A 27,315-nucleotide genomic window follows, 5' to 3' on the forward strand; every position below is an offset into this window, starting at 1 on the left:
ATCAATGTACAAGAATTTAATCACATAAAATGAGGTTGAAAAAACACAATAGACACAGAGTTATGTTGTAAGTATTGTATAAATAAAACAAATACTGAAACATATAGAAGGAAACTCAAACATTTTTGCTTATCGTGACAGAATCATTAGAAAAGCCATTGACAATCTATCCATTCTCAGAAAACACATTCATATGTTCAGGACACAGTTAATCAGACACTGCAGTGTTGTTGTTTTGGAACTAATGTGTACATGTATATGATTCTGTGGCACTGAAGTGAGGGAGACCAGATGAGTAGTATGAACATTCTGTATGAACTATCACTAGACACTGTCTGTCTTTTATGTCAGAGAGAGTGGTCATGTTCAGTGTGTGTTGTGTCTCTGTGACCCCTCACACTGTGATGAAGGACCCCTGGTCTCTGTTGGCTGACTCTGGCACCACACAACGACCCCTTCGCCTGGTCACACGAAGCTTCCGGTGGAATTTGGCATAGCAACGGAACCCTGAGACAAATTAATAGGAACACTGTCAGAGGATGGACAAGCAGGCTACTGACATCAGAAACTGAGCCCTATATGTCCTATGTTGGTTGTGTTCTCACTTAAATTCTCTGATGCTCTGTGGCTTTGGCCTGTTACGTCGCTTACTCACCTTCCTCACACATACAGTCATCATAGCACTTGTTGTTGAGGCCGCGGTTATGAAGCTTGCACTCGTGCTGTCTCAGGTCACAGCAGGATCCTATGGGTGGGGTAGAGGGAGAAACGTCAGGTTATTTGCGTAACCCCGGTTCTCTGATAATATGAGTGAAGTATCTCACTATAGGGACACATGAGAGCCAGTTTCATCATAGCGCTTGATGGTTTTTGCGACTGCACTTGCAGAAACTTTCCAAGTTCTTGAAAATGTTCGCATTGACTGACTTTCATGTCTTAAAGTAATGATGAACTGTTGTTTCTCTTTGCTTATTTGAGCTCTTTTTGCCATAACATGGACTTGGTCTTTTGCCAAATAGGGCTGTCTTCTGTATACCACACCTACCTTGTCACAACACAAAGACATTCCACAAATTAACTTTTAAGAAGGCACACCTGTTAATTGAAATGCATTCCAGGTGACTACCTCATGAAGCTGGTTGAGATAATGCCAAGAGTGAGCAAAGCTTTCATCAAGGCAAAGGGTGGCTACTTTGAAGACTCTCAAATACAAAACATTTACTGATTTGTTTAACACTTTTTTGGTTACTACATGATTCCATATGTGTTATTTCATAGTTTTGATGTCTTCACTATTATTTTACAATGTAGAAAATAGTCAAAATAAAGAAAAACCCTGGAATGAGTAGGTGTGTCAACTTTTGACTGGTACTGTATATATATTTTTTACAGCATTAACAATATTATTTACAGTATATAGATTGTAAACAGTAGTGCGCCGAGTATCAAACCTTGGGGCACCTCTTTATGTAACTCAAGAAACTCAGATTTGACCACATCTACCTTGATGGCCTGAGGTCTGTCGTTGAGATAATTCTGAAACCATCGGCAAGCATCAGTATCCAACCCTATAGAGGACAGCTTATTCATCAGAATAGCATGGTCTACAGTATCAAAAGCTTTTGACAAGTCTACAAACATGGTAGCACAATTCATTCTATCATCTAAGGCATTTGCAGTATAATTTACAACAAGCATGGTAGCCATAGTGGTACTACATTTAGGTCTGAATCTGGATTGATTAACATTAAGAATACAATTTACAGATAGAAAATAACATAGCTGTTTGTTGACCAATGATTCTAGGATTTTTTGCAAGACAAGGGAGCCTGGAAATGGGTTGATAATTATTGAGATAATTACTATCCCGCCTTTATGAAGTGGCAGCACAAAAGCTGCTTTCCACACTTTTGGAATATTTCCTAATACTAAAGTTAAATAAAAAATGTGTGTTACTGAGCAAGCAATGAGTGGTGCTGCATAGTTAAGCAAAGACGGGTCCATCTTGGTGTCAATAGCTAATCAGGCAGAAAGAACTTCTGTTTCTGTGAGTTGCCAAAAAGAAAAACCAGGACTACCATTTCCCAAGTCGACTGATTCCATCGAGACAACTGAAAGCTGTATGTGGGAAGAACAGTCAACTAACTCGCCAAGACCAAGTAGTTTTATTTCAAGGAAGACACTAGCTGAGATAAAATGCTGATTAAAACCATCACAAATCTTAACTTTCTGAGTAATGATGCAGGAGTCTAAAACTACTTGCTTAGAAAAGGGCAGTAGAGGAATTACCCCGCTTCAGTGAATGAACTGTTTTCCAGAATTTAGAGGGATCACAAACAGTCTGCCATAGAGCTAAGGAAGTATTTTGATTTGGACTGTTTAACCGAGGCAGTGCACCTATTTCTCAACTACCAAAATAGCTGCTGATCAGCTAACGAGCCAGTTTGTCTTCGCCAGACTTGATTTCTTACCAAGAGGAGGTCTGAGAGAACAGGAGAGCACCATGGATTAATTCGGTTTTTGACTCTGAGTTGCTTGAAAGGGGCATGTTTAGGGCTCCTGAGTGGTGCAGCGGTCGAAGGCACTGCATCTCAGTGCTTGAGGCGTCACTACAGACACCCTGGTTTGAATCGAGGCTGTATCACAACAACCGTGATTGGGAGTATAGGGCGGCGCACAATTGGCTGGTGTTGGCCGTCATTGTAAATAAGAATTTGTTCTTAACTGACTTGCCGAGTTAAATAAAAGGTTACATTTTTTAAACCAGTCAAAATGGATGAGAAAAATGAAAGTGCCAAAACAGGTTACTGGTATGCAGCTAGTAAAAAAAAGCCAATCAAATTCATTTATAAAGCCCTTTTAACACCAGCCGATGTCACAAAGTGCTATACAGGAACCCAGCCTAAAGCCCCAAACAACAAGCAATGCAGATGTAGAAGCATGGTGGCTAGGAAAAACTCCCTTGAATGGCAGGAACCTAGGGGAAAAAACTAGAAAGGAACCAGGCCCTGAGGGGTGGCCTGGTCTCTTCTGGCTGTGTCGGGTGGAGATTATAACAGTACATGGCCAAGATGTTCATAGATGACCAGCAGGGTCAAGTAATAATAATCACAGTGGTTGTAGAGGGAGCAACAGGTCAGCACCTCAGGAGTAAATGTCAGTTGGCTTTTCATAGCAGATCATTCAGAGTTAGAGACAGTAGGTGCGGTAGAGTGAGAGAGTCGAAAACAGCAGGTCCAGGACAAGGTAGCACATCCGGTGAACAGGTCAGGGATCCATAACCACAGGCATAATAGTTGAAACTGGAGCAGCAGCACGACCAGGTGGACTGGGGACAGCAAGCAGTCATCATGCCAGGTGGTCCTAGGGCTCAGGTCCTCCGAGAGAACAGAAAGAGAAAGAAAAACACCACTAGCCAAATACTAATGGGGTCGGTTAGTCAGTATAAAATCAATCGATGAGGAGTTTGCTAGATTTTTTACATGAATCTGAATGGGTTTCATTATCAGCTGAGTCAAGTTGAATTCAAGACAGATATTCTTAAACTGACCTGAGGCATGTGTAAGCCAATCAAGATATAGATCTCCTAACACATCCAGTTCAGATACCAGAAAGGGTTTTAAATAATCAGAAATAATACCAACAGCCCCCACCGAAGCGGCTCTGGGGGGCGATAGACAGCAGTAATAAATATCTGCATATTTTGGCTTATGGCCACTTTTACAACCAACAAAGCGAGTAGATTTGACATAAAGAGTAAGAGTAGATTTGACATAAATAGCTACCCCCCCCCCCCCTCTCATTTTTGTCTATCACATCTGAAAATGTTATAGTCCACAATGGCAATGTCCTTATCCATAATCAAATTATTCAGCCAGGTCTCCAGAACGTCTGGGCTAGTGTCATGCATCCAGAAAGTCTAGTTTAGACATCAGGCTTCGCACGTTTACAGTAAATTGATCAAAAATATAAATGAAACATGTAAAGTGTTGGTCCCATGTTTCATGAGCTGAAATAAAATATGCCAGAAATGTTCCATACGCACAAAAAGCTTATTTCTCTCCAATTTTGTGCACAAATATGTTTATTTCTCTGTTAGTGAGCATTTCACTATTGCCAAGATAATCCATCCACCTGACAGATGTGGCATATCAAGAAGCTGATTAAACAGCATGGTCATTACACAGGTCCACCTTGCGCTGGGGACAATAAAAGGCCACTCTAAAATGTGCAGTTCTGTCACACTACACAAAGCCACAGGTGCTAAAGTTGAGGGAGCGTGCAATTGGCATGCTGAAAGCAAGAATGTCCACCAGAGCTTTTGCCAGATAGTGTAATGTTAATTTCTCTACCATAAGCCAACACCAAAGTCGTTTTAGAGAATTTGGCAGTATGTCCAACCAGCCTCACAAACGCAGACCATGTGTAACCATGCCAGTCCACTATCTCTACATCCAGCATCTTTACCTGCGGGATCGCCTGAGACCAGCCACCCGGAAAGCAGATGAAACTGAGGACTATTTCTGTTTGTTATAATGCCCTTTGGTGGGTAAAAACGGATTCTGATTTGATGGGCCTGGCTCCTCAGTGGGTGGGCCTATGCCATCCCAGGACCACCCATGGCTGCGCCCCTGCCCTAAATCCATAGATTAGGGTATAGCAAATGTATTTAATTTGACCAATTTCCTTAAATGAACTGTAACTCAGTAAAATCATTGAACTTGTTGCATGTTGCATTCATATTCTTGTTCAGTATATATGTAACAGTTCAAGCCATCTATGAGTATCCATGTTGACACAAGTCAATAGAACTGGATGAGCTAGCCACAATGGGCTTTCTGATTGGATTCAATGTGGCAGAGCAAATAGTAGAATTCAGATAAATGTGCACAAGATTACTATTGACAATACCCCTATGTTTATGTAGCAATATTTTAATTTTTTATTTCACCTTTATTTAGCCAGGTAGGCTAGTTGAGAACAAGTTCTCATTTGCAACTGCTACCTGGCCAAGATAAAGCATAGCAATTTGACACATACAACAACACAGAGTTACACATGGAATAAACAAAACATACAGTCAATAATACAGTAGAAAAAAAGAAAACAAAAGTCTATATACAGTGAGTGCAAATGAGGTAAGATAAGGGAGATAAAGCAATAAATAGACCATGGTGGCGAAGTAATTACAATATAGCAATTAAACACTGGAATGATAGATGTACAGAAGATGAATGTGCAAGTAGAGATACTGGGGTGCAAAGGAGCAAGATAAATAAATAAATACAGTATGGGGATGAGTAGATAGATGGGCTGTTTACAGATGGGCTATGTACAGGTGCAGTGATCTGAGAGCTGCTCTGACAGCTGGTGCTTAAAGCTAGTGAGGGAGATGTGAGTCTCCAGCTTCAGTGATTTTTACAGTTCGTTCCAGTCATTGGCAGCAGAGAACTGGAAGGAAAGGCAACCAAAGTAGGAATTGGCTTTGGGGGTGACCGGTGAGATATACCTGCTGGAGCGCATGCTACGAGTGGGCGTTGCTATGGTAATCCAGTGAGCTGAGATAAGGCAGGGCCTTGTAGATAACCTGTAGCCAGTGGGTTTGGCGACGAGTATGAAGCGAGGGCCAACCAGCGAGAGGGTACAGGTCGCAGTGGTGGGTAGTGTATGGAGCTTTGGTGACAAAAAGGATGGCACTGTGATAGACTGCATCCAATTTGATGAGTAGGGTGTTGGAGGCTATTTTATAGATGACATCGCCGAAGTCGAGGATCGGTAGGATGATCAGTTTTACGAGGGTATGTTTGGCAGCATGAGTGAAGGATGCTTTGTTGCGATATAGGAAGCCGATTCTAGATTTCATTTTGGATTGGAGATGCTTAATGTGAGGCTGGAAGGAGAGTTTACAGTCTAACCAGACACCTAGCTATTTGTAGTTGTCCACGTATTCTAAGTCAGAGCCGTCCAGAGTAGTGATGCTGGACGGGCGGGCAGGTGAGGGCAGTGATCAATTGAATAGCATGCATTTAGTTTTACTTGCATTTAAGAGCAGTTGGAGGCCATGGAAGGAGAGTTGTATGGCATTGAAGCTCATCTGGAGGTTAGTTAACACAGTGTCCAAAGAGGGGCCAGAAGTATACAGAATGGTGTCATCTGCGTAGAGGTGGATCAGAGAATCCCCAGCAGCAAGAGCGACATCATTGATGTATACAGAGAAGAGAGTCAGCCCGAGAATTGAACCCTCATAGAGACTGTCAGAGGTCTGGACAATAGGCCCTCCGATTTGACACACTGAACTCTATCAGAGAAGTAGTTGGTAAACCAGGCGAGGCAATCGTTTGAGAAACCAAGGCTGTAGAGTCTGCAAATAAGAATGTGGTGATTGACAGAGTCGAAAGCCTTGGCCAGGTCGATGAATACGGCTGCACAGTAATGTCTCTTATCGATGGCGGTTATGATGTCGTGTAGGACCTTGAGCGTGGCTGAGGTGCACCCGTGACCAGCTCTGAAACCAGATTGCATAGCGGAGAAGGTACGGTGGGATTCGAAATGGTCAGTAATCTGTTTGTTAACTTGGCCCTTTTGAAGAGGGGCATGACTGCAGCAGCTTTCCAATCTTTGGGAATCTCAGACAGTACGAAAGAGAGGTTAAACAAGCTAGTAATAGGGGTTGCAACAATTTTGGCAGATCATTTTAGAAAGAGAGGGTCCAGATTGTCTAGCCCGGCTGATTTGTAGGGGTCCAGATTTTGCAGCTCTTTCAGAACATCAGCTATCTGGATTTGGGTGAAGGAGAATTGGTGGGGGCTTTGGCGGGTTGCTGTGGAGGGTGCCGGGCAGTTGACTGGGGTAGGGGTAGCCAAGTGGAAAGCATGGCCAGCCATAGAGAAGTGCTTATTGAAATTCTCAATTATAGTGGGTTTATCGGTGGTAACAGTGTTTCCTAGCCTCAGAGCAGTGGGCAGCTGGGAGGAGGTACTCTTATTCACCATGGACTTTACAGTGTCCCAGAACTTTTTTGAGTTAGAGGATTACAGGATTCAAATTTCTCGATTTTTCGATGCTAATGCAGAACGCAACAGGATGTTTTTGTGCTGGTCAAAGGCAGACAGGTCTGGAGTGAACCAAGGACTATATCTATTCCTAGTTCTACAGTTTTTGAACGGGGCATGCTTATTTAAGATGGTGAGGAAGGCACTTTTAAAGAATAACCAGGCATCCTCTACTGACGGGATGAGGTCAAAGTCATTCCAGGATACCCCGGCCAGGTCGATTAGAAAGGCCTGCTCGCAGAAGTGTTTTAGGGAGCATTTGACAGTGATTAGGTGTGGTCGTTTGGTCGCAGACCCATTACGGATGCAGGCAATGATCGCTGAGATCTTGATTGAGAACAGCAGAGGTGTATTTGGAGGGGGAGTTAGTTAGGATGTTATCTATGAGGGTGCCTGTGTTTACGGAATTGTGGTTGTACCTGGTAGGTTCATTGATCATTTGTGTGAGATTAAGGGCATCAAGCTTAGATTGTAGGATGGCCGGGGTGTTAAGCATGTCCCAGTTTAGGTCACCTAGTAGCACGAGCTCAGAGGATAGATGGGGGGGCAGTCAGTTCACATATAGTGTCAAGGGCACAGCTGGGGGCAGAGGGGGGGTCTATAGCAAGCGGCAACAGTGAGAGACTTGTTTCTGGAAAGGTCAATTCTTAGAATATTGAGCAGTGCTAGAGGCGCTACAATGAAATAAGACAGTAATCACTAAGCAGGACAGTAATGGACGAGGCATATTGATATTAGAGAGAGGCATGCGTAGCCAAGTTAACAAATGGGTCCAGTGACTGGTTGGGCTGGCTGGGGACATGGCAATTGGGTCCTTCAGACAATTAGGCAGGCCGGTGCTAACAAGCTAGCAGTTAGTAGGCCGGGGGTAACAAGCTAGCAGTAAGCAGACCGGGGCTAGCAAGCAAGCAGTTAGCAGACCGGGGCAAGCAAGCTAGCAGTTAGCAGACCGGGGCAAGCAAGCTAGCAGTTAGCAGACCGGGGCAAGCAAGCTAGCAGACTGGGGCTAGCAAGCTTGCAGTTAGTAGACCGGGGCTAGCAAGTTAGCAGAAGGGCCTTTGGGGGATGTCGCGATGAAGGTAAGTCTGTTTTTGCCTCTTCGTGTAGTGACGTTGTTAGACCAGTCATGGATTAGTAGGGTTCCAAGTAGCTCTAGGTAGCTAGCAGGCCGCGGTTAGCAGAATGGGCCTTCAGCGCACGTCGCGCCTTAGGGGATGTCGGCATTCCAGTCGTAGAGGATCGGCGGGGTTCCATGCCCCGTACTAGCAGTAGAAAGGGTCTGGATATTGTAGCCAAGGAGTGGGCTTCGGTGGTAGCCCAGGAGTCCTAGCCAGGCTAGCTTCAGGCTAATTGGTGCTTGCTCCGGGATGGAGACACTGGCCAGGAGTAGTCACCCGGGATTGCGGTTAGCTAGTTGCGAAAATCCAGATGAAAATGATCGCTCGATATGTGCATACTGTAGGTGGAGCTAACAACAGTGGGTCCCTTACGGGAGCTAACAGAGCTATCAATGTAAATTAAATGAACAGACCCATAATTACTATTTACAATACCCCTATCAACATGTGAATCTGTGGAGGAATGATTTCGCTGCAATTTAATAGGAGTAAATACCTTTGAACAGCATCCTCTGCTTCCAAAAGGTGCCAAAATTGTCTACAAAAGTTACACCATTGGAGCTGCAGTAGTCACGTAGGTAGTGAAGTGCTATTAACCTGCTTAAATGTTCACTACCTCAACCCAGCAAGGGCAGAGGGCTAGAAATTTGAGGATGTTTTTTGATGTCCAGCAGAGATCCAATCAGTTCTTCAAAATCCTGTTTCAGCCATTCCAAACTACCATTCCTAATGTCATTAAATCTCACATGGAATACAACAGCATCAATCTCCGTGTGCTGACATAGAACGGTAGGGAGTAGCCAAGTAATGTGCTGTACTCGAGGTCTGGGGTAGCACAGGGTTTTTGGTCCAGGAACCGAGACTCTTCGTACCATAGAGATGCCTAAAACAACAGCCAGCGAGATGAGAGGAAATCCACCCATTCCTACGCCTCGCATGAGTCGGGAGACCCGTTGAGGACTAGTGAGAGGTGGTATCTCGTATGCTAGGAAATCTTTGCACCCGGTTCAATCCTCCCATAACCAGTGAAGCGTCATTCACTGCAAAAGCCACCGGCAAGGGAGACAGAACAGGGGACCAAGGCGCAGGTATCTCCGGATCCAATATTGAAGCATAAGCCCCCAGGGATGAAGGTGCCGGAACCTCTGGATCCAGGGCGGAGAAGCTGTTTGAAGTCTTTATCAGGTCCGGGCTTCCCACCGCCAAGGAGGCCTCTATTGACAAAAGGCCGCTGCTTTCGCCATCCACGGCGAGTGACGTGCCTCCATGGGTGGTTGGTAGGGTCAAGAATAGGAACATCCACTAAGTCATCCAGAAGCATCCTACCAACTCCATTCTCCAGGAAAGGGTTAAACCCCTTTGGGGAGGGATCCCTGCAGAGCACTGGCCAGTCGGCTGTTGGTAGACAACACGGCAGCGACACTCCCACCAGGCCAGAGCGGCATCCAGCAACCAGAGTAGAAGAAAAAGTAGGCCGACATGGATTCCCCAGTAGCTTGTCTAAATTCGCTATTTGTTTGCTAAGAGTAGCCACTTCACCCCTGTTGTCCTATGCAAGCAAACAGTTGCTACATTGGAAGTCCCGATGGTCCACATTGTCCCAGAAGAGAGCAAAAATAAACACAGCTCCTGCATCTTTGAAAACATTCGTTAGCAACCTTAATTTGAAACTAGTTTAGCTAGTCTAGCTGGGCTAGACTAGCTAAACTAGTTTCAAATTAAGGTTGCTAACGAATGTTTTCAAAAGGTTTCAAAAGGTTTGAGGGGTTGCCCAACATGCCGCATTACAGATCTCTTGGATAGAGATGCCTTTGTATAGTGCCCATGACGCAGCCATACCTCTGGTGGAATGGACTCTCAAGCCCTCCGGATGTGGTAAACCCTTGCTATTATAAGCCAGGGTTAGGTTGTAAGGTAACCTTTGATAACCCTAGGGCAAATAGCAGGTATGAGTGGTGGACTGACAGTGCCTGCAGCTCACTCACCCACTTTGCGTACGTAATGGCTAAAAGTAATGCAGTTTTAAATGAGAGATATCACATTCCTATGCTTTTCGGCGGCTCAAACGGCTGCTGTGAAATGACCTCAAGCACAATAGATAGGTCCCACGATGGGACTAACGGCTTGGACGCTGGGCATAAGCAACACGCCTTTCATAAAATGTCAACTCAGGGGGTGTTTTCCCGCTGTATTATTGTCGAAGCCTATATGACAGGCAGAGTCTGCAGTACCTCTTAATGGTGGAAAAGGCTTTCCCCTGTCCAAAAGGCCCTGCAAAAAGCATAGTACCTCTGAAACAGAGCATTGGAAGGAAATGATCTATTTCTGACCACACCATTTTTCAAACATACACCACTTATTGTCATACAGTGAGCTTGCAGAAGGGACGCTTGCCTTAGGCCTATTGCATTGATATTCATCCTCTCACGGGCCAGGCCCAAAGAGTGCGCAAAATCTCTCCATTCACTTGGGTCAACAGATCACTGTGTAACAGCAGCTGCTAGGGCTGGTCAAAACCATCTCCGCTAGCCACAGCTGCCCAGGCCATCGAGGGGCTGTAAGGATGAGGGACACGTTCTGATCCTTCACTCTGGATAGAGTGGGAAGGATCAGACAGGGGAGGAAACACATAAAGCTGCACCCTTGGCCATGGGTGTGCCAGCGTGCCCACCCCTAGTGGCGCATCACTGCCAGCTAGTAAAAAGAACAGCGGACAGTGTGTGTCTGTGCATGATGCAATTAAATCTACAGAAGCTTGTCCGTATCTCTCCCACACTTGGGCCACCAATTTGGGATGTACAGGGGATTCCCTCTGGACAACATGTCTGCTACTGTGTTCATAACACCTGGAACATGAGTCACAGGTGAAGAGAAGAGGTGCTGCTCCACAGAATGAGCTTGTGGACTAGCCTGCATACTGCTACAGAGATCGGGCGCCACCCTGGCGGTTGATGTGTGCCTCTACAGTCATATTTTCCGTCCTGACCAGGATGTGACAAATCCAAAGAAAAGGCAGAAAATGTTTTAGGGCCAGAAGGGCTGTAAGCAACCTGAGGTCATTTATATGAGCAAGTGGGAGTTGTGGGGACCAGAATCCGTTCACTGCTCTGCCCTTGTGGGCTGTGCCCCACCCTGTGACAAATGTGTCTGTCGTCAAGACTTTCCTTGCAAACACTACCCCTAGTGGAGTGCCTTCGGCAAAGACAGAGAGGTCCATCCAGTGGTGGAGAGCCGGGCCAGACTTTGAAGTGGCTGCATTGAAGGACAGCTTGCCCCAGGACCTGCCTCTACTCTGTGAACTCGCCTCCGGGTTAGCAGTCTTCTGCGACGGTGGGGGTTTGGAACCCCTGGCACCAGTGTACTGCCCTCGTCCTGCAATGAAGTTACACGGGCTGGTTGCAGGGGACGTCAGACCGGGATGGGGCCTGGGACTGTGTGGCAGGCAGAAGTTGAAAGCCTCGCCTTCTGTCCTGCGAAGTTCCATCCTACACATACACATTCTGGAGGATGGAGGAAGAAAAACATTCAGGCCAGGGAGAGACATGCCGGCAAGTGAGGAGGCACAGCGTTCGGGGTGGAGGTGGTTAGCTAGAGAAGGATCCACTGGAGGGGTTTGCAGAACCCCAGCTCCTCCATACCCTGCATGTCCATGGTAGCAAAGTCCCTAGCTGGGACCTTGCCCGACAGGGTCTTTTGCCAGTTGTACACATGGAGCAGCCGATACTCCATGCTGGGAGAGAGGGGCCCTTCCTCCCTGGGGGGGGGGGGGGGGGGTTCTTCCTCCCCTTCTTCATCCTCATTGTGGAAGTGGTGCAGAATACTGTCATCCTCCTCCTTGTACATCCCCTTGTCTCCTTTCCCTGTTGCTAGTTTGTCAAACAGTGGGTGGAAATCCAGGGGTGACCGTCCATAACCTCAGCTCAGCTGGTTTCATTCAGGGTTGTTGGGTTGCCTCTTGGCCTGAAGGCTGGGAGGAAGAAGAGCCTTGCGGGGGGCTGCCTGGCACACCCTACTTTGAGACTCGACTTAGGCAACTTCTTGCAATGAGTGCAAGATTCAGGATTAGCGAGAGCTGCCTGAGCATGCTCCAGTCCCAAGCAGGGGGTCTGCTGGGTTCACCCTGTGCAGGGGTAGTAGTAGCCATAGCTCTGGCTAGTGGGTCCAGGCTATGCTTGTGATGGCTGACGCTTAGCCGTATAGCTAGCTAGTGTTCACATCATGAGCTAATTGCTAGCACGCTGCTAGCTGAAGAAAAAGTATGTGGCGTAACTCTTTGGTGAGCTAGCTAGGTTAGCTTTGCCTTGCAGTGTGGGCTAACCAAATATTAAAAGTCTATTTTCTGTCTTTTACCGTGATGGGGAAAAAGAATCATGAAGAAGTTAGCTAAGTGGTGTATTGGGGCGAAGGCTAGCCGTGTAGTGCTAGCATTGACTGGAGACTGAGAAGTAAACTTTTTCTTTGGGTGGGTGTGCTCAATTCATGCAACGCAAAGCTGTTATCTTGTACTAGGCAACGCGTCCTGTATAGGTCCCCTTTGAGCAGTTAAGCAGGAAAGCAGTGGTTCAAGTCGTGCTGAGGAGAGATAGATAGAGCTTGTTCTCCGTTAAGAAACTCATAATGAAGTAGAGGGTGTTACCGTGGCACCGTGGCACCTATTTACCATACACTATTTGCCACGCTTCCTGTCTGCCTTTGACAGACGTGTTATTGGAACTTTCTTTCACAAAGAAAAATTACTTTTGGTTGTAATTTCAAAAAACGCAAATGTTTTGACCATCACATGGCCTTTATCATAATGAGCTTTCATGAGACCATGACCTGAGTGGCCAGAGGTCAAGGGTCATCAGAGTCGTGGATGGAGGACAGTTTAGTCACTGACCTGGGAGGCAGTCCAAGTGGTGGTCACATGGCTCGATGGCATCAGCGTCCACCGTCAAGTTGCCACTGCTTTGGTTCTTACTACGCCGCTTGTCTTCAGCATGCAAAATAACCAGCACAAAAACAGATTATCAGTAAAGTACCAGTAAAGTACTTCAACCCAGGCTCAGACAAACATATGGACGATCAAGCAAACACTTCAATGTCAAAGAAATAACAAATATATCAAGCATGTCTATCCTACGCAGTACAGTATGTTCAGTAGATGCAAAAGGATCATCAGGGTTTTTTTGTGGAGTGAACACATATTCATGTATGACTTTCCACCAACATTAACATTAGCTGTATCTTCTCAAACTGAGATGACTAAATGTGTATTTGCATAAAGTGCTGACCTTTCTTCCTGGAAGAAGGCCAGGCATCCACTGGCTTCATGTCCTCGTAGTCCGTCCAGTCAAACAGCGTCATATCCAGAGTGGGCATCACCTCTCCTTGCACTTTCCCCCGGCCTGACTTCTGTAATGCAGAGAGAATATTATAGCCACACTTCAGTGGTCTATAACTACATTCCCGTAGTTGAGGTGAACAGACACCTGGTCCATAAAATGGCCTGTTAGTTGTGGACACTCAGGATTTCACAGCCCAGAGTGCTTTACAGGCAATCAGTGGGTTTCTGAGGACATGGCTGCACACTACACTGTTTATAGCCCTGAGGCAGCATACATACATCATACTAAACATCTTATGGTAGAGTGTTACTACTTGTCAGAGGAGAAGGCCTGTGAATCACTTTCACACAGCTGTGATTTTACCGGTACGTCAATGTCCTTCAATATCACACCTTGAATCAAAGCAATTTAAGCAGAAGTCAATATTGAATAAAACAACTCCTCAGGGGACTACTTAGTCAAAACCGATATGTCATAAACTTCAACAAAGCTCTTTACATAACTCCTTTCCTCTGGACCTCTGGGCTGTGTTGACAAAATAATAGCAGGTTATAATGAAGTCAATATGACATTGAGAGGTCTCCTGGGGATGTCTAGAGAGACAGGACCCGAGAAAATCATCTATCAGGAAATAAGGGTCTGTGCCAACCAGACTCTTTGTGCACATTGATCCCAGCTCATTCTGTGTCACCCAGAGGAAACATTGAGAAACATCAACTAGATGAATGGCGGTGGGATACTAGTACCTGGCTGTTCATTTAGCCATCAGCCAAAATCAAACATTAATTAAGAACGCTCACAGCGTCCCGGTGTCAATGAACCCAGGTCCACTCCAAGCAAGGCTATAATTTCCACTGCAGGCCGATATCTGACAGCTCCTGAATAAAGACATGCACACAATATCCAAGGCTCTCTGGCAACTTGTAAACAGCATACCAAGCAGTCAGACAGTTTAGACATCAAACACTCAGAGGTCAGTAAAGCCAGACAGGGCTACAGTAACTATGGAACTATGGACCTGAGACAGACACCACAGAAAAATAGCCTGGAGTAAGAGTCAGACCTCAACACAGGCTGAGTACTGTTATTTACCAGTCTGATGAGTGTGTTGGTGATTTAATAGCATCCTGAGAAAAATAGAGGGAGGATATAAGAGGGAGAGTATTTGTATGTGAGAAGCAGAGAAGGTATCTATCTATCTATCTACCTGTGTGAGTGATCATTGTGATGGTAGGCAGCATGCTGGGAGAAAGTGAAGGAAAAATTATAGGTAATTTAAAAAGCCTGTCTCCTCATTTCTCTGAGATGAGTAATGAGCTATGTGATACATTAAGCCCATTACAGAGCCTAGGTATTTCCAAATAGGAAATACAGTCACTCTTTCTTTACCATGATAACTCTCCTACAACACTGAATTACAATAGACAATGTTGTTTTGAATAAGCAGTCATATGTCTTTATGGGGTACCTTGGGTTTGGTGGAGGCTGGGGGCAGAGTTGGGAGATGCTTGCTCATCACCGTGGTAACCGCAGAGGAGCCGGAGCCAAAGTTGGTGTAGGAGACAGATCTCTCCTTCAGACTAGAGTCCAGCTCAGGCTCAGGGAGGAACCCTATAGGAAGGATGGATGGACAGAACAGGGGTTGGGGAGGAGAGGAAAGACCATACATTATCATATCCACTTAACCAGATTGTTGACAAGAAAATTCATTTTTTTTTAAAGTATAAGGTCAACTTCAGACTTAACCTCTTAAACTCTGATGCCCTCTGGTGGCATTTTCTAAACTATGCATAATATTGTATACTACCCTCATTAAGAACATTTCTGTTTCAAAACTATAAGTCCTACAAACATATGTTTAGTACTGTTATAAAAGGTAAAAACGGTGCGATTCAGATTTTTTTTAAATATTACAGAGCCCAAGAAAACTGAGCAGGCCCCCAAGAAACTGACATTGAAATATTTTAAACAAATTCCCATAGGGACACAGACATTTTAAAAGCGCAAGGCTTGTACAATGGACAATGCCTTAATTTTTTGTCTTACAGGAATGATATACATATGATGAGAACGCTGAAGTCTCTAGCTATCCAATGATGTAAATACACGGAGTGTACAAAACATTAGGAACACCGTCCTTATATTGAGTTGCACCCCCTTTTGCCCTTAGGCCAGCCTTAATTCGTCGGGGCATGGACTCTACAAGGTGTTGAAAGTGTTCCACAGGGATCCTGGCCCATGTTGACTTCAGATGCTTGGCATCTGAGAGAAAATGTTGCAGTTTTAAAGCTAATTTCCTGCTATTCTACACATTTTATCATTGGGCAGAGAGATTTGTTGTTGCTGCAGCTTTGAAGCTAATATCCTGCAATTGTACACATTTTGCCATGAAACTCATTCCATGAATCCCTTGGCCAAAATGTGTTAAATATGTCTTTTTTTTATATTCAAGAAAAAAAAGATAAAAAAATGTAAAAAAAATGTAATAATAATATTAATACTAATTTGGAGATCTGGCCGCAGACCCCCTGTAGTACCTCAAGTCTGAGAACCCCTGCACTAGATAGCAGCAGGAGGTCTCTTGGCCACTTGAAGCCAGTTGCAGGCTTACGGCTCATTTGATAACCCTAGATCCTTTGGGGACTTACCTTTAGTGTGCCGACCCTTGTCTCTCCGACCTCCATGTCTCCTGTGATCAAAGTGGTGCCCATGTCCCTGTTCCTTTCCCTTGTGTGGCCCCAGAGGGTGGTTGTCCCGAGCATGAGATGGGTTCCTGATGCCTCCGCGACCATTCTCCCTCTCCCTGCCCCCAGGGCCCATCTCCAGTCTCACCGGGCTCAGGCCATCCAGACCCGTCCCATCATCCTCATGCCGAGCTGCGGGGTGCAAGGGACTGCGGGAGAGGAGCCCAGCCCCAGTATTGGCTTTGGCACTGTGTGCCCCTTGGCCCCCATGCCCCCCTCCACGCTCCCTGCCGTTCCCATGCCCATGGCTCTGGAAGCCCTGCTCAGGGTACTGGAGGGCATTGCCATTGCCTGGTGAGGGCTGTGCCAATCTCCTCTTGGCGTGTGTGGAGCGGGGCTCGGTGCTGTGTGAAATGACCAGATTGGAGACCAGGAGAGCCAGAGGCAGACACCAGGAGGAAGCCATCACCTATAAGTACAGTGCCACCTGCTGGAAATATACAACATATTTCAGTACACTCGTTCTATTTTCTATGTTTTACTCAAGAAAAGAGATGGGCAGGAGCAGCTACAGTATGATGCCGCAGACACGCTTTGGACTTCCAGAGTTCATTCAAATACATGTCGATAAACTAGGCTCTTCCTCATCATGTTTTAAAAAATCCCTACAAAACAGAGTATTTTCTTGGGTGAAACATCCGTGTCACAGCTGATTGGTGTGTTATCGCTCTGGACTGTCTGTGGCTTTAAACCTCTGCCATGAAGTCCATCACCAGGCAGCCACACTATCATCTTCTGAAGTCCCTAGACAGTACCCATGTTGTTCCCTTGTTCTCTTTTCCCAGAAGCACTCAGTTCCACCATATCATAGCCTACTCACCCCTTCACCCCATCCCTGATGCTGTGCTACAGCAGTACTCATCAGTCCAGGTAGTAATCGTCAGCCTCTCGGGCTACCCTCTCAAGCCGCAGTGGCTCTTTAGGAGCCTATAAAGACAGAGACAGGCAGCCCCTTAGTGCTTGTGTTGTAAATGTCTTTCCCTGTCTGTCTGGAAATATTCCCAGCAAACATGCCCATATTGGCATGATGTGGGCCCAATGCAGGCAAAAATATTGGACCCATATAGGCTGCCTTTGCTCATTGGCTCCACATTGGCCCCCAAGGCATTTGCCCAGTGTGGACATCCCATATGTGGTGAGGGCAGCCCTCACCTTGCCTGAAATAAGCAAACATTCTCACAATGTGGGCTAAAATATTGGCCCCATGTAGGCTGCCCACCTTGGGCCAATGCGCCTTTGCTATTTAATAGGAATTCATAATTTATTTATAAAAAATGTAATTCAATGCATAGATTGCACAATTTAAGCCTTAAAGGTATTTAGGGAACATGACACATTGTATCAGAAAAACAATGCTGTTGTTACTATCATACATATATTTTCAAACAAGAGAAACTGTTACCTTTCTCCTATGTCACATGTACTTAAGTATTTTTTAAAGACATCATCAATGGCAGTGTAGAAGATAAAAACAATTTGGTCACCAAACAACAGAACAACGCCAGTAACGGTTGCACAAAAATAACTGTGTGCAAACCACCCCCCAAATATTCAAATTGGGATGGCTCGTGCTGGGCTTGGTGGGGGCTAGCCTGTGCTGGGCGTGGGGTAGCCCATGTTGGGCTTGGTATGGGCTGGCCCATGTTGGGCTGGTGTAGGCTAGTCTCTGTTAGGCTCGTGTGGGCTTGGTGTGGGCTAGCCCCTGTTGGGCTTTGTGTGAGCTGGCCCATATTGGTCTGATGTGGGATTGGTGTGGGCTAACCTTTGTTGGGCTTGTTGTGGGCTAGCCTGTGGCAGGCTGGTGTGGGCTTGATGTAGGCTAGCCTATGCTGGGCTAGCCCGTTTTGGGCTGATGTGCTATTGCTGTGGGCTAGCCCGTGCTAGGCTAGCCTGTGTTGGGCTTGATGTCGGCTAGCCAATGCCCACCTTGCCCACCGAATAGCCACACGGGGCCAATGGAGTAATGTTCGCTGGGTTGGTATGGGGCTCAAGGAATCCTCAGGATTAATAATCACTAACTGACCAACTTAATTTGTATTCAACTCAGGATATCCTAATAAAATGTCCCTGTTTGCTGTTTCTAACCCCCTGGTCTAGTTCATGTGGGTTCATTTGGGTTGTTTATTAAAAGAACATGGTGGGCTTTCTGTTCTTCTCTGATGGGTTGGGACCGTCCATCGCCCTGGCAATGCAGAATGACTGCAATGCCCCTGCAGGTCAGTATTTTATGTTAAAGACGGACGGCTTGTGACCCATACAGAAAATCAATCGGGAAGAAGTATTGAGCCACTGCTGCTGGGGTGTTGTGGGTCGATAGCCTTGCCTCCATCATCACACACACACACACACACACACACACACACACACACACACACACACACACACACACACACACACACACACACACACACACACACACACACACACACACACACACACACACACACACACACACACACACACACACAAACACACTTTCAAACATCCCATCCTGAGGTTTACAGTGGGTTATTTAGGTGCTTCTAAAAAATGGGCCAGGACTAGGAGATTGCGTTATGGGGAGGAGGGGAAGCAACTACTGTCCAGGGAAATTTGTGGTCCTATTGCAGGCAGACCTGCTGGGGGATTAGACACAAACTGCTTTCTCCTGCCCATCTCTGGGAGGGTATTCCACCAGCTGTGCAGTTTGCAAAAAACAGTGGGACTGTAGTTGCTGAGGTGAGACCTTTATCTTCTCCAACCTTACAGTGTGTGTCTGAGAGAGAGGCAGTGTGCCATATCCCACATAAAGTGTTTGGTCAGGCTTGATCACATTTTCCAGCCCTGTACATATGACTAGCGTGGCAAAGCTACTGGGAATTTACCAAAGTTACCAGAATCTTCAGTAATTTTGGCAATTAACAGAAAATCTATAGCAATCTATCATAACTTTGGTAATTTATACTTGAAATAACTTAAAACAAATACTGTATATATACACTACTGGTCAAAAGTTTGGACACACCTACTCATTCAATGGTTTTTCTTTATTTTGACTATTTTATACATTGTATAATAATAGTGAAGACATCAAAACTATGAAATAATACATATGGAATCATATAATAACCAAAAAAGTGTTGAACAAATTCTTCAAGTTAGCCACTCTTTGCCTTGATGACAGCTTTGCACACTCTTGCATTCTCTCAATCAGCTTCACGTGGAATGCTTTTCCAACAGTCTTGAAGGAGTTCTCACATATGCTGGGCACTTGTTGGCTGCTTTTCCTTCACTCTGTTGTCCAACTCATCTCAAACCATCTAAATTTGATTGTGGAGGCAGGTCATCTGATGCAACACTCAAACAATCTCATTCTTGGTCAAATAGCCATTACACAGGTGTGGGTGTGTTCGGTGTGTTCGGTCATTGTCCTATTGAAAAAAAAACGATAGTCCCACCAAGCGCAAACCAGATGGGATGGAGTATCGCTGCAGAATGCTCTGGTAGCCATGCTTGTTAAGTGTGCTTTGAATTCTAAATAAATCACAGACAGTGTCACCAGCAAAGCACCCCCACACCTCCTCCTCCATGCTCCACGGTGGGAACCAGACATCCGGAGATCATCCGTTCCCCTACACTGCCTCTCAGAAAGAAACGGCTGTTGGAACCAAAAATCTCCCATTTGGACTCATTGAACAGAATTCCACCGGACTAATGTGCATTGCTCGTGTTTCTTGACCAAAGCAAGTATGTCCCTGATTGAGTCTGTAATACCAACATGTTTCAAGCAGATCACCATAGTTCCTGTTTCCAAGAACACAAAGGCAACGTGCCTGAATGACTACAGACCTGTAGCACTCATGTCCGTAGCCATGAAGTGCTTTGAAAGGTTGGTCATGGCTCACATCAAAACCATTATCACAGAAACCCTAAACCCACTCCAATTTGCATACCGCCCACAAATGATGCAATCTCTATTGCATTCCACACTGCCTTTTCCCACCTGGACAAAAGAAACCCTTATGTGAGAATGCTATTCATTGACTTCAGCTCAGCATTCAACACCATAGTACCCTCAAAGCTCATCACGAAGCTAAGGATCCTGGGACTAAACACATCCCTCTGCAACTGGATCCTGGACTTCCTGACCGGCCCCCAGGTAGTGAGGGTAGGTAGCAACACATCTGCCACACTGATCCTCAACACTGGAGCTCCACAGGGGTGCGTGCTCAGTCCCCTCCTGTACTCCCTGTTCACCCACGACTGCATGGCCAGGCACGACTCCAACACCATCATTAAGTTTGCAGACGACACAACAGTGGTCGGCCTGATCACCGACAATGACGAGACAGCATATAGGGAGGAGGTCAGAGACGTGCCCGGGTGGTGCCAGAATAAAACCTATCCCTCAACGTAACCAAGACTAAGGAGATGATTGTGGACTACAGGAAAAGGAGGACTGAGCACGCCCCCATTCTCATCGACGGGGCTGCAGTGGAGCAGGTTGAGAGCTTCAAGTTCCTTGGTGTCCACTTCAACAACAAACTAGAATGGTTCAAACACACCAAGACAGTCATGAAGAGGGCACGACAAAGCCTATTCCCCCTCAGGAAACTAAAAAGATTTGAATGAGTAGGTGTGACCAAACTTTTGACTGGTACTGTATTTTATCTGTGTCCATATTGTCCATGAGTTTCTAGGAGATAGACCATATGGTTCAAGAAAAAAATAGCCTAAAGCATTAAATCAACAATGGTATTAACTCTTAACTCGTCCAATTATTGACTTTTTTCACAACTGCCATCGGTTTGACACCAAAACATTGAGAGCAAAATACATAGACATACTAAATAAATGTAGAATTAAAAAAGAAAAAAATGATGCTGAAACCCTCATATTAAACACCAATGGTATTCACTAAATGTATGGTTTATATTTTGCATAATGTTTTACAGATTTGTCATTCTATTTTTCATTTTAAAATTGTCTTATTGAATTATTTTATATATTTTACATGTGATAAGTGTCACACCCTGACCATAGTTTGCTTTGTATGTTTCTATGTTTTGTTTGGTCAGGGTGTGATCTGAGTGGGCATTCTATGTTACATATCTAGTTTGTCTATTTCTATGTTTGGCCTGATATGGTTCTCAATCAGAGGCAGGTGTTAGTCATTGTCTCTGATTGGGAACCATATTTAGGTAGCCTGTTTGGTGTTGGGTTTTGTGGGTGATTGTTCCTGTCTCTGTGTTTGCACCAAATAGGGCTGTTTTGGGTTTTCAAGTTTCTTGTTTTGTTAGTTTGTTCATGTGTAGTTGCTTTATTAAAGAACCATGAATAGTAACCATGCTGCATTTTGGTCCTCCGATCCTTCTCACCTCTCCTCTTCAGATGAAGAGGAGGATGACTGTGACAGAATCACCCACCACAACAGGACCAAGCGGCGTGGTGACAGGCAGCGACAGCAGGAGCAACAAAGTCTGGATTATACGACTTGGGAGGAAATACAGGTGGGCGGTCAACCCAGGGAGAGTGCCGGAGCCCGCCTGGGATTCGCTGGAGCAGTGCGAAGAGGGGTATAGGAGAATGGAGTTGGAGAGACAAGCACGGTGGCGACAGACGGAAGCCTGAGAGTCAGCCCCAAAAATGAGCGAAGCAGAGACTGTGAAGGAGTTAATGGGGAAATTGGAGGAGAGAGATATGAGGGAGTTGCTGGTTTGGTGCATGAGGCACGACATTCGCCCGACGGAGCGTGTCAGGGATTTAATGGCACCTGGGTCAGCTCTCCATACTCATCCTGAGGTGCATGCTAGTTGTCTGGTGAAGACTGTGCCAGCCTCACGCACCAGGCCTCCTGTGCATCTCCCTAGCCTTGCACGTCCTGTGCCATCTCAGCACTACAGTGCTCCTAGCAGTGCTAACCGTGGCGGGCGTGGTACTGGTCAGGCACCGTGTTATGCGGTGGTTCGCACGGTGTCCCCAGTACGCATGCTTAGCCCGGTGCGCTACATCCCAGCTTCCCACATCTGCCGGGCTAGGGTGAAGCTCCAGCCAGGGCGGTTGGTGCCAGCCCTGCTCTCAAGATCTCCAGTACGCCTTCAGGGTCTGGTCCATCCTGTGCCACCTCCACACACCAGCCCTCCGGTGGCAGCTCCCCGCACCAGGCTTCCTGTGCGTGTCCTCGGCCCAGTACCACCAGTGCCAGCACCACTCATCAGGCCTACAGTGCGCCTCACCTGTCCAGCGCTGCCAGAGCCTTCCTCCTCTCGAGCACTGTCAGAGCCTTCCTCCTCTACAGCGCTGCCGGAGCCTCCCGCCTGTTCGGCGCTGCCGGAGCCTCCCGCCTGTTCAGCGCTGCCGGAGCCTCCCGCCTGTACAGCGCTGCCGGAGCCTCCCGCCTGTACAGCGCTGCCGGAGCCTCCCGCCTCTACAGCGCTGCCAGAGCCTCCCGCCTGTTCAGCGCTGCCGGAGCCTCCCGCCTCTACAGCGCTGCCGGAGCCTCCCGCATCTACAGCGCTGCCGGAGCCTCCCGCCTCTACAGCGCTGCCGGAGCCTCCCGCCTCTACAGCGCTGCCGGAGCCTCCCGCCAGCCCAGAGGCGCCGGAGCCTCCCGCCAGCCCAGAAGCGCCGGAGCCTCCCGCCAGCCCAGAGGCGCCGGAGCCTCCCGCCCCTCTGTCCCGAACTGCCCCTCTGTCTAGTGGGGTCATTTAGAAGGGTCGCCGTGGTTAGGAGGCCACGGAAGCGGGCAAGGTGGTGGACTAAGACTATGGTGAAGTGGGGGCCACGTCCAGCACCACGCTGCATTTTGGTCCTTTTAGTAACCACGCTGCATTTTGGTCCTCCTCTCCTTCACCGCAAGAAAACCGTTACAATAAGGCCACACAGAGGGCCAGAGATCATTACAGATGCCTGTGATAATCTGAAGTACCCAAAAGGGCAACTAGATGTCATGTAATAGATTATAACATTATATAACATAACAAAAATACCAAAATTATATTAGTTTACTGGTAAACTTCAAACGTTTCTAGTAATATACCCTCCCTTTGCAACCCTACATTTGACACAAACTACTGCTATGGTGGAGGGCATAGGGAATTTTTTAGGGAGACTTCTCAGAAAACCTGCCATCGCTAGAAAATAATCTCACTTGTCAGTCTGCTCAGTTCTGGAGGAGTGCGCTACATGAGGCCTTGCTGCCAAAATGAACCAACCAACTAATCCAAATAAATAAACAATCAAAATACACAGGATTCGGATTGACTGAGCCCAGACTCATTTTGGAGATCACTGAGCCCTTTGAAATGAGCGTGCAGATAATGGGCCACAGACAGAGGCTGAGCAGCAGTCTGTTATGGCACAAAAATGATTTCTCTCTCACACAATGAGAAAAGTGACGCCTTCATAGAAACATAGTGAACTGCTTGTCACAGCCTGAATAGTCCTGTTGCTTTAAAAGGAAGCTGGTTGGTGACAGAGAGGCACAGAGAGGCACAAAGCACCCCTGCCTAGCAAAACCCCTTCTCCTTTGGCCCTTTCATGTAGCCACTAAAAGGTGATCCCCTGACAAAATCAGGATGTGGGTGGTAATGGAATACTCTGGGGTGAAGTTCTCAGCATCATCTGATGATTAGAAGTCTACCAAACAGTGTATTACAGAGCACTGTGTGATATAGGTAGGACACAGCAGGGGTTAGCATCTGGTGCTGAGGCTGTGGCCGGGCCTGAGGGGCCACATTAGCAGGGTTAGCTGGATAGTGGAGGAGCGTGAAACTTTGATTCTGAAGACAGAGAGGGCTTTGAGAGAGCATGAGGAAGAGTAGGACATGTAGTGTACCTTCACCTCATATACATGGAAAGCTGTGATCATGAAAAATGACCTATTGTAATAACGAGGAATAAGAAGCCACAGATCCCAGAAGACTTTGTAGAACGACTGCATATCATCAGTTGAAGGCCACTAGCTGGGTTAAAACAATATAAATGAATTAGACTGTTCAGACAGAAGTCGGGCCAGTGATGATGGACAATCTAGCAGCAGAGTGTAAAGGGCCACCTCTGGAGGGCTGATTCATTAAACACTATTGATGTGATCTGAGAATTCTCTCTGGTTCTACGACCAGTCCTCAGCGATACCAGGCCCTGACATGCTTCATAAAAGCCCAGCTAACAGCAGATAATGGACACAGCTGAAATTATAGTTTGAAGTGTGCTTCTGTGGTAGTGAGGGACGCAGCAAGGCAAAGTAAAGCAGTGGAGGCACAAGGCACTGGTCTGGCAGTGGTCTCTATTTAATGCGCATTGATAATTTCACCTGCTGGGCAACAAGCCTCCAGAAGCCATCTGCTTCTTTCCTGTTGTCTGTCATAGCAACCAGCCAGGCCACAGGGAACAACCAAACAAAGACCTCAAGACCACCGGAATCATTCTGGGTTTACATAAAGAAATTACAGGCCCATGTCTAAAAGCAGAGGCTTCCTTTTTTCCATTTCTATTCGATTATTTACCTGATTAGCAGTGTTCCGTCAAGTTGCTGAGTGTGTGCCTTACGTGTAATGTGGTTAATTTAAGCCAGTCAATGACAGTGAGAGGACAATGGGAAGGCATCAGGAAGGGAGTGGGTGGCAGGGCTCAGGTGAACTCTGGTCCCTGTCCCCATCACACACGGCTCAATGAAGAACAGCAGAAGGAAGACTTCACACCAAACAGATCAGACATGCATGGCTAATTTACCATCCTTTCTTTGCTCCTCCAGTGAACAATGCCAATACCCCCCCCCCCCCCCCCCCCCCCTGTACGCACTACCCTCTAAGTGAATGCTCAAGAAAATGATTCATTTGTCAATCATTTGTCAAACTTATTTAAGGGACAATGTATGCCTTAATTGATATATTATCCAATTAAAGTTTACTGTTTGCCAGGTGTGTAACACATAAGGTTCTCAATATTTACCAACATTTTACAAGTCTGACATGGTAGTTTCCATCTGATTTCTCAACAAATACTTCAGGGAAGCTGCTATGAAAGTTAATTTCAGACAGTAGCATTTCAACCGCCAAATCAATTACCACTGAGTGCTGAATTCTTCAGCACTCTGGAGAACAATATTGGAGATTTCATACCATCATTTTTTCCAGCTCTGAATTTGTCCAATATAAACTCTTGTATTGATCTGTTTGCTTCTGTTTGGTTCATAAGCAATTTCCGTGATGAATACACCTCTAATGTTGGGCGAGATCGAACATTGCCACGGTTGCACAGCAATATCATAGACATCCCGCAATGTGGTCCTTATCTTCCAGTAGAGCATGCTCAGTGCACATACACTCACAGCGGGGCAACCTCCTCCAGACACCCACAGAGCAGAGAGAGAAAGGCGTTCGAACAACGCTGAGACACAAACAGCACCAGGAGAACAGAGCTACAGACATCACACTGAGAGGAAGAGAAGGGTGGTAGGCCAAGAGAACTTAGGGAGATGGGGGGAGAGAGAGAGATAAAGAGAGAATATCCAGGGGAGGGGTTAATTGGAACAGTGACAGTGGAATCTTGCTCTCATTTGGTGGCACATAAGGAGACCAGCTGGGTCCACTGTTCCACAAAGACACTCCTTGGCCAACCAAAACACAACAACAACCAATCAGACTGAATCAACCTTGAACCAGCATCTCACACCAGAAGACTCATTATAGGACATGGAGATGGTGGACACTAGTGGATCACCAATGGAGTCCATAGTGGAGGAGATTTTCTATGATGGCACAACTCACTACTTATAGACTACCCACTACACAGAGGAACACATAGGACACATGGGGAGGGTGATAATGATAAGAAGCTATATATGTAAGTGGAATTACTTTTAGGTGAAATAAGGCTTAGTTAGTGAACCATAAAGTCATGATTAATATTGTCCTTTGGTTTCCTATTATTTTGATTAATTTTCTCTGATTAGTGATTGTAGACTGGGATGTGGCCCCCAATTTGATCTGCTGGGAGCTTCACAGTCAAGTGCACCCACAGTCCTCCTTGTGATCACATTCCTGCTGATTGGCTTGGTTTTAATTAACATACTTGTTAATGATGAGTCCACAAACACTGTACACTCAATGTGTCTGCTTTATATTCACTTTTAAAGGCATGATCTGACATGGAGACGCCCAAACTAAATGATCTATATTTCTCTCCCTCTAATTAAGTCCTTGTAATACCAATATTATTGAGTATAGTCTCAAAGGTGTACAGGCAAGAGGACACGATCACAATATATGATATCATAACATATTCACATAATTCATATTCTGAGATATTTGCCTGATACAGAAAACATCATACCCTCCCCCCTAATCAGAATCATTTCCCCCGTGCCAAATAGAAACATACTTTTGTTCAGATATCAGAATTAAAGTTAGCATTAAGTCATTAGTAATATTGAAGGTACTATTGTGCATAGTAAAAAGGCATACAATTTCACATTTATTTAAATGTATAACTGGGCGCAACGGTTTATATCTTGCCTTCTCAGTGGATTCCATTCATATAACTTTCTTAGAAGCAACAGTGTGTTATAAATGCACTACTTAGTAGGCTACAATACTTAGTCTAAAATGCAACAATAAGCTAAATGAATGACACAAAATGTGGCACATTTGATTGGCTTTTCGTTGCGACATAGCCATGTTTCAACACTTGAATAAAATGACAAAAAAATTACCTCACCCGCGTTTCTTAATCCGTTGAGATTGACTATTATTTCAAATGTAATTGTTTTATATGGGATGAGAGATGTAGGCCGTGAAAGCGCACAGGACTGAAATTCCGTCTGTTTGGGGTCCGTTCACGGTCGGTGTGTTGATCGTTGGGATTAAATTTGGTTTATGAGGAGAGTCACTGGCTGGAAGCGCGTAACCGTATGCGCGAACGTGCGGGGATTGATGTCAGTGTTTGTCCCATTAGTTGAGGCGCAAGAGAATAGGCTACCTGGGTGTGGGATGGGTTACGTCAAATTTGTTGCAAATAATTAAATTCGTGAATTTTTTCTGAACGTTTCACTACATGCATTGGGAACTGAATATTTAAACTCAGTGTTTGCAAG

General features: G+C 45.9%; 1 protein-coding gene across 3 annotated transcripts; it reads right to left on the minus strand.

Moving 5' to 3' along the window:
* LOC109890208 (draxin-B) lies at positions 1 to 27,165 on the minus strand. Of its 3 annotated transcripts, XM_020482192.2 has the most exons (8): positions 26,940 to 27,144; positions 17,062 to 17,168; positions 16,146 to 16,671; positions 14,966 to 15,108; positions 13,444 to 13,564; positions 13,050 to 13,142; positions 656 to 745; positions 1 to 507 (listed from the first exon to the last, which is right to left on the minus strand). In XM_020482192.2, exons 3-8 carry the CDS (start codon positions 16,645 to 16,647, stop codon positions 395 to 397), a joined length of 1,062 nt encoding a protein of 353 aa, XP_020337781.1. In that variant the 5' UTR covers positions 16,648 to 16,671; positions 17,062 to 17,168; positions 26,940 to 27,144; the 3' UTR covers positions 1 to 394. The 3 variants fall into 3 exon arrangements, with proteins under 3 accessions (XP_020337781.1, XP_020337779.1, XP_020337780.1); XM_020482190.1 differs by lacking the exon at positions 17,062 to 17,168 and having other exon boundaries at positions 26,940 to 27,165; XM_020482191.2 differs by lacking the exon at positions 17,062 to 17,168 and having other exon boundaries at positions 26,935 to 27,144.
* Between the last annotated feature and the right edge of the window lie 150 nt (positions 27,166 to 27,315).

Source organism: Oncorhynchus kisutch, linkage group LG5, assembly GCF_002021735.2.
Source record: "Oncorhynchus kisutch isolate 150728-3 linkage group LG5, Okis_V2, whole genome shotgun sequence".
NCBI classification, from domain to species: Eukaryota; Metazoa; Chordata; class Actinopteri; order Salmoniformes; family Salmonidae; genus Oncorhynchus; species Oncorhynchus kisutch.

Bases quoted from the DNA above. Each gene is read 5' to 3' on its own strand.
- LOC109890208 (XM_020482190.1), bottom strand. From the start codon at position 16,647: ATGGCTTCCTCCTGGTGTCTGCCTCTGGCTCTCCTGGTCTCCAATCTG. The intron at 13,565-14,965 runs GTACCCCATAAA...TCTGCATTACAG, and splicing joins CAGCCTCCACCAAACCCAAG to AAGTCAGGCCGGGGGAAAGT. The intron at 508-655 runs GTGAGTAAGCGA...AATTTGTCTCAG, and splicing joins TGACTGTATGTGTGAGGAAG to GGTTCCGTTGCTATGCCAAA.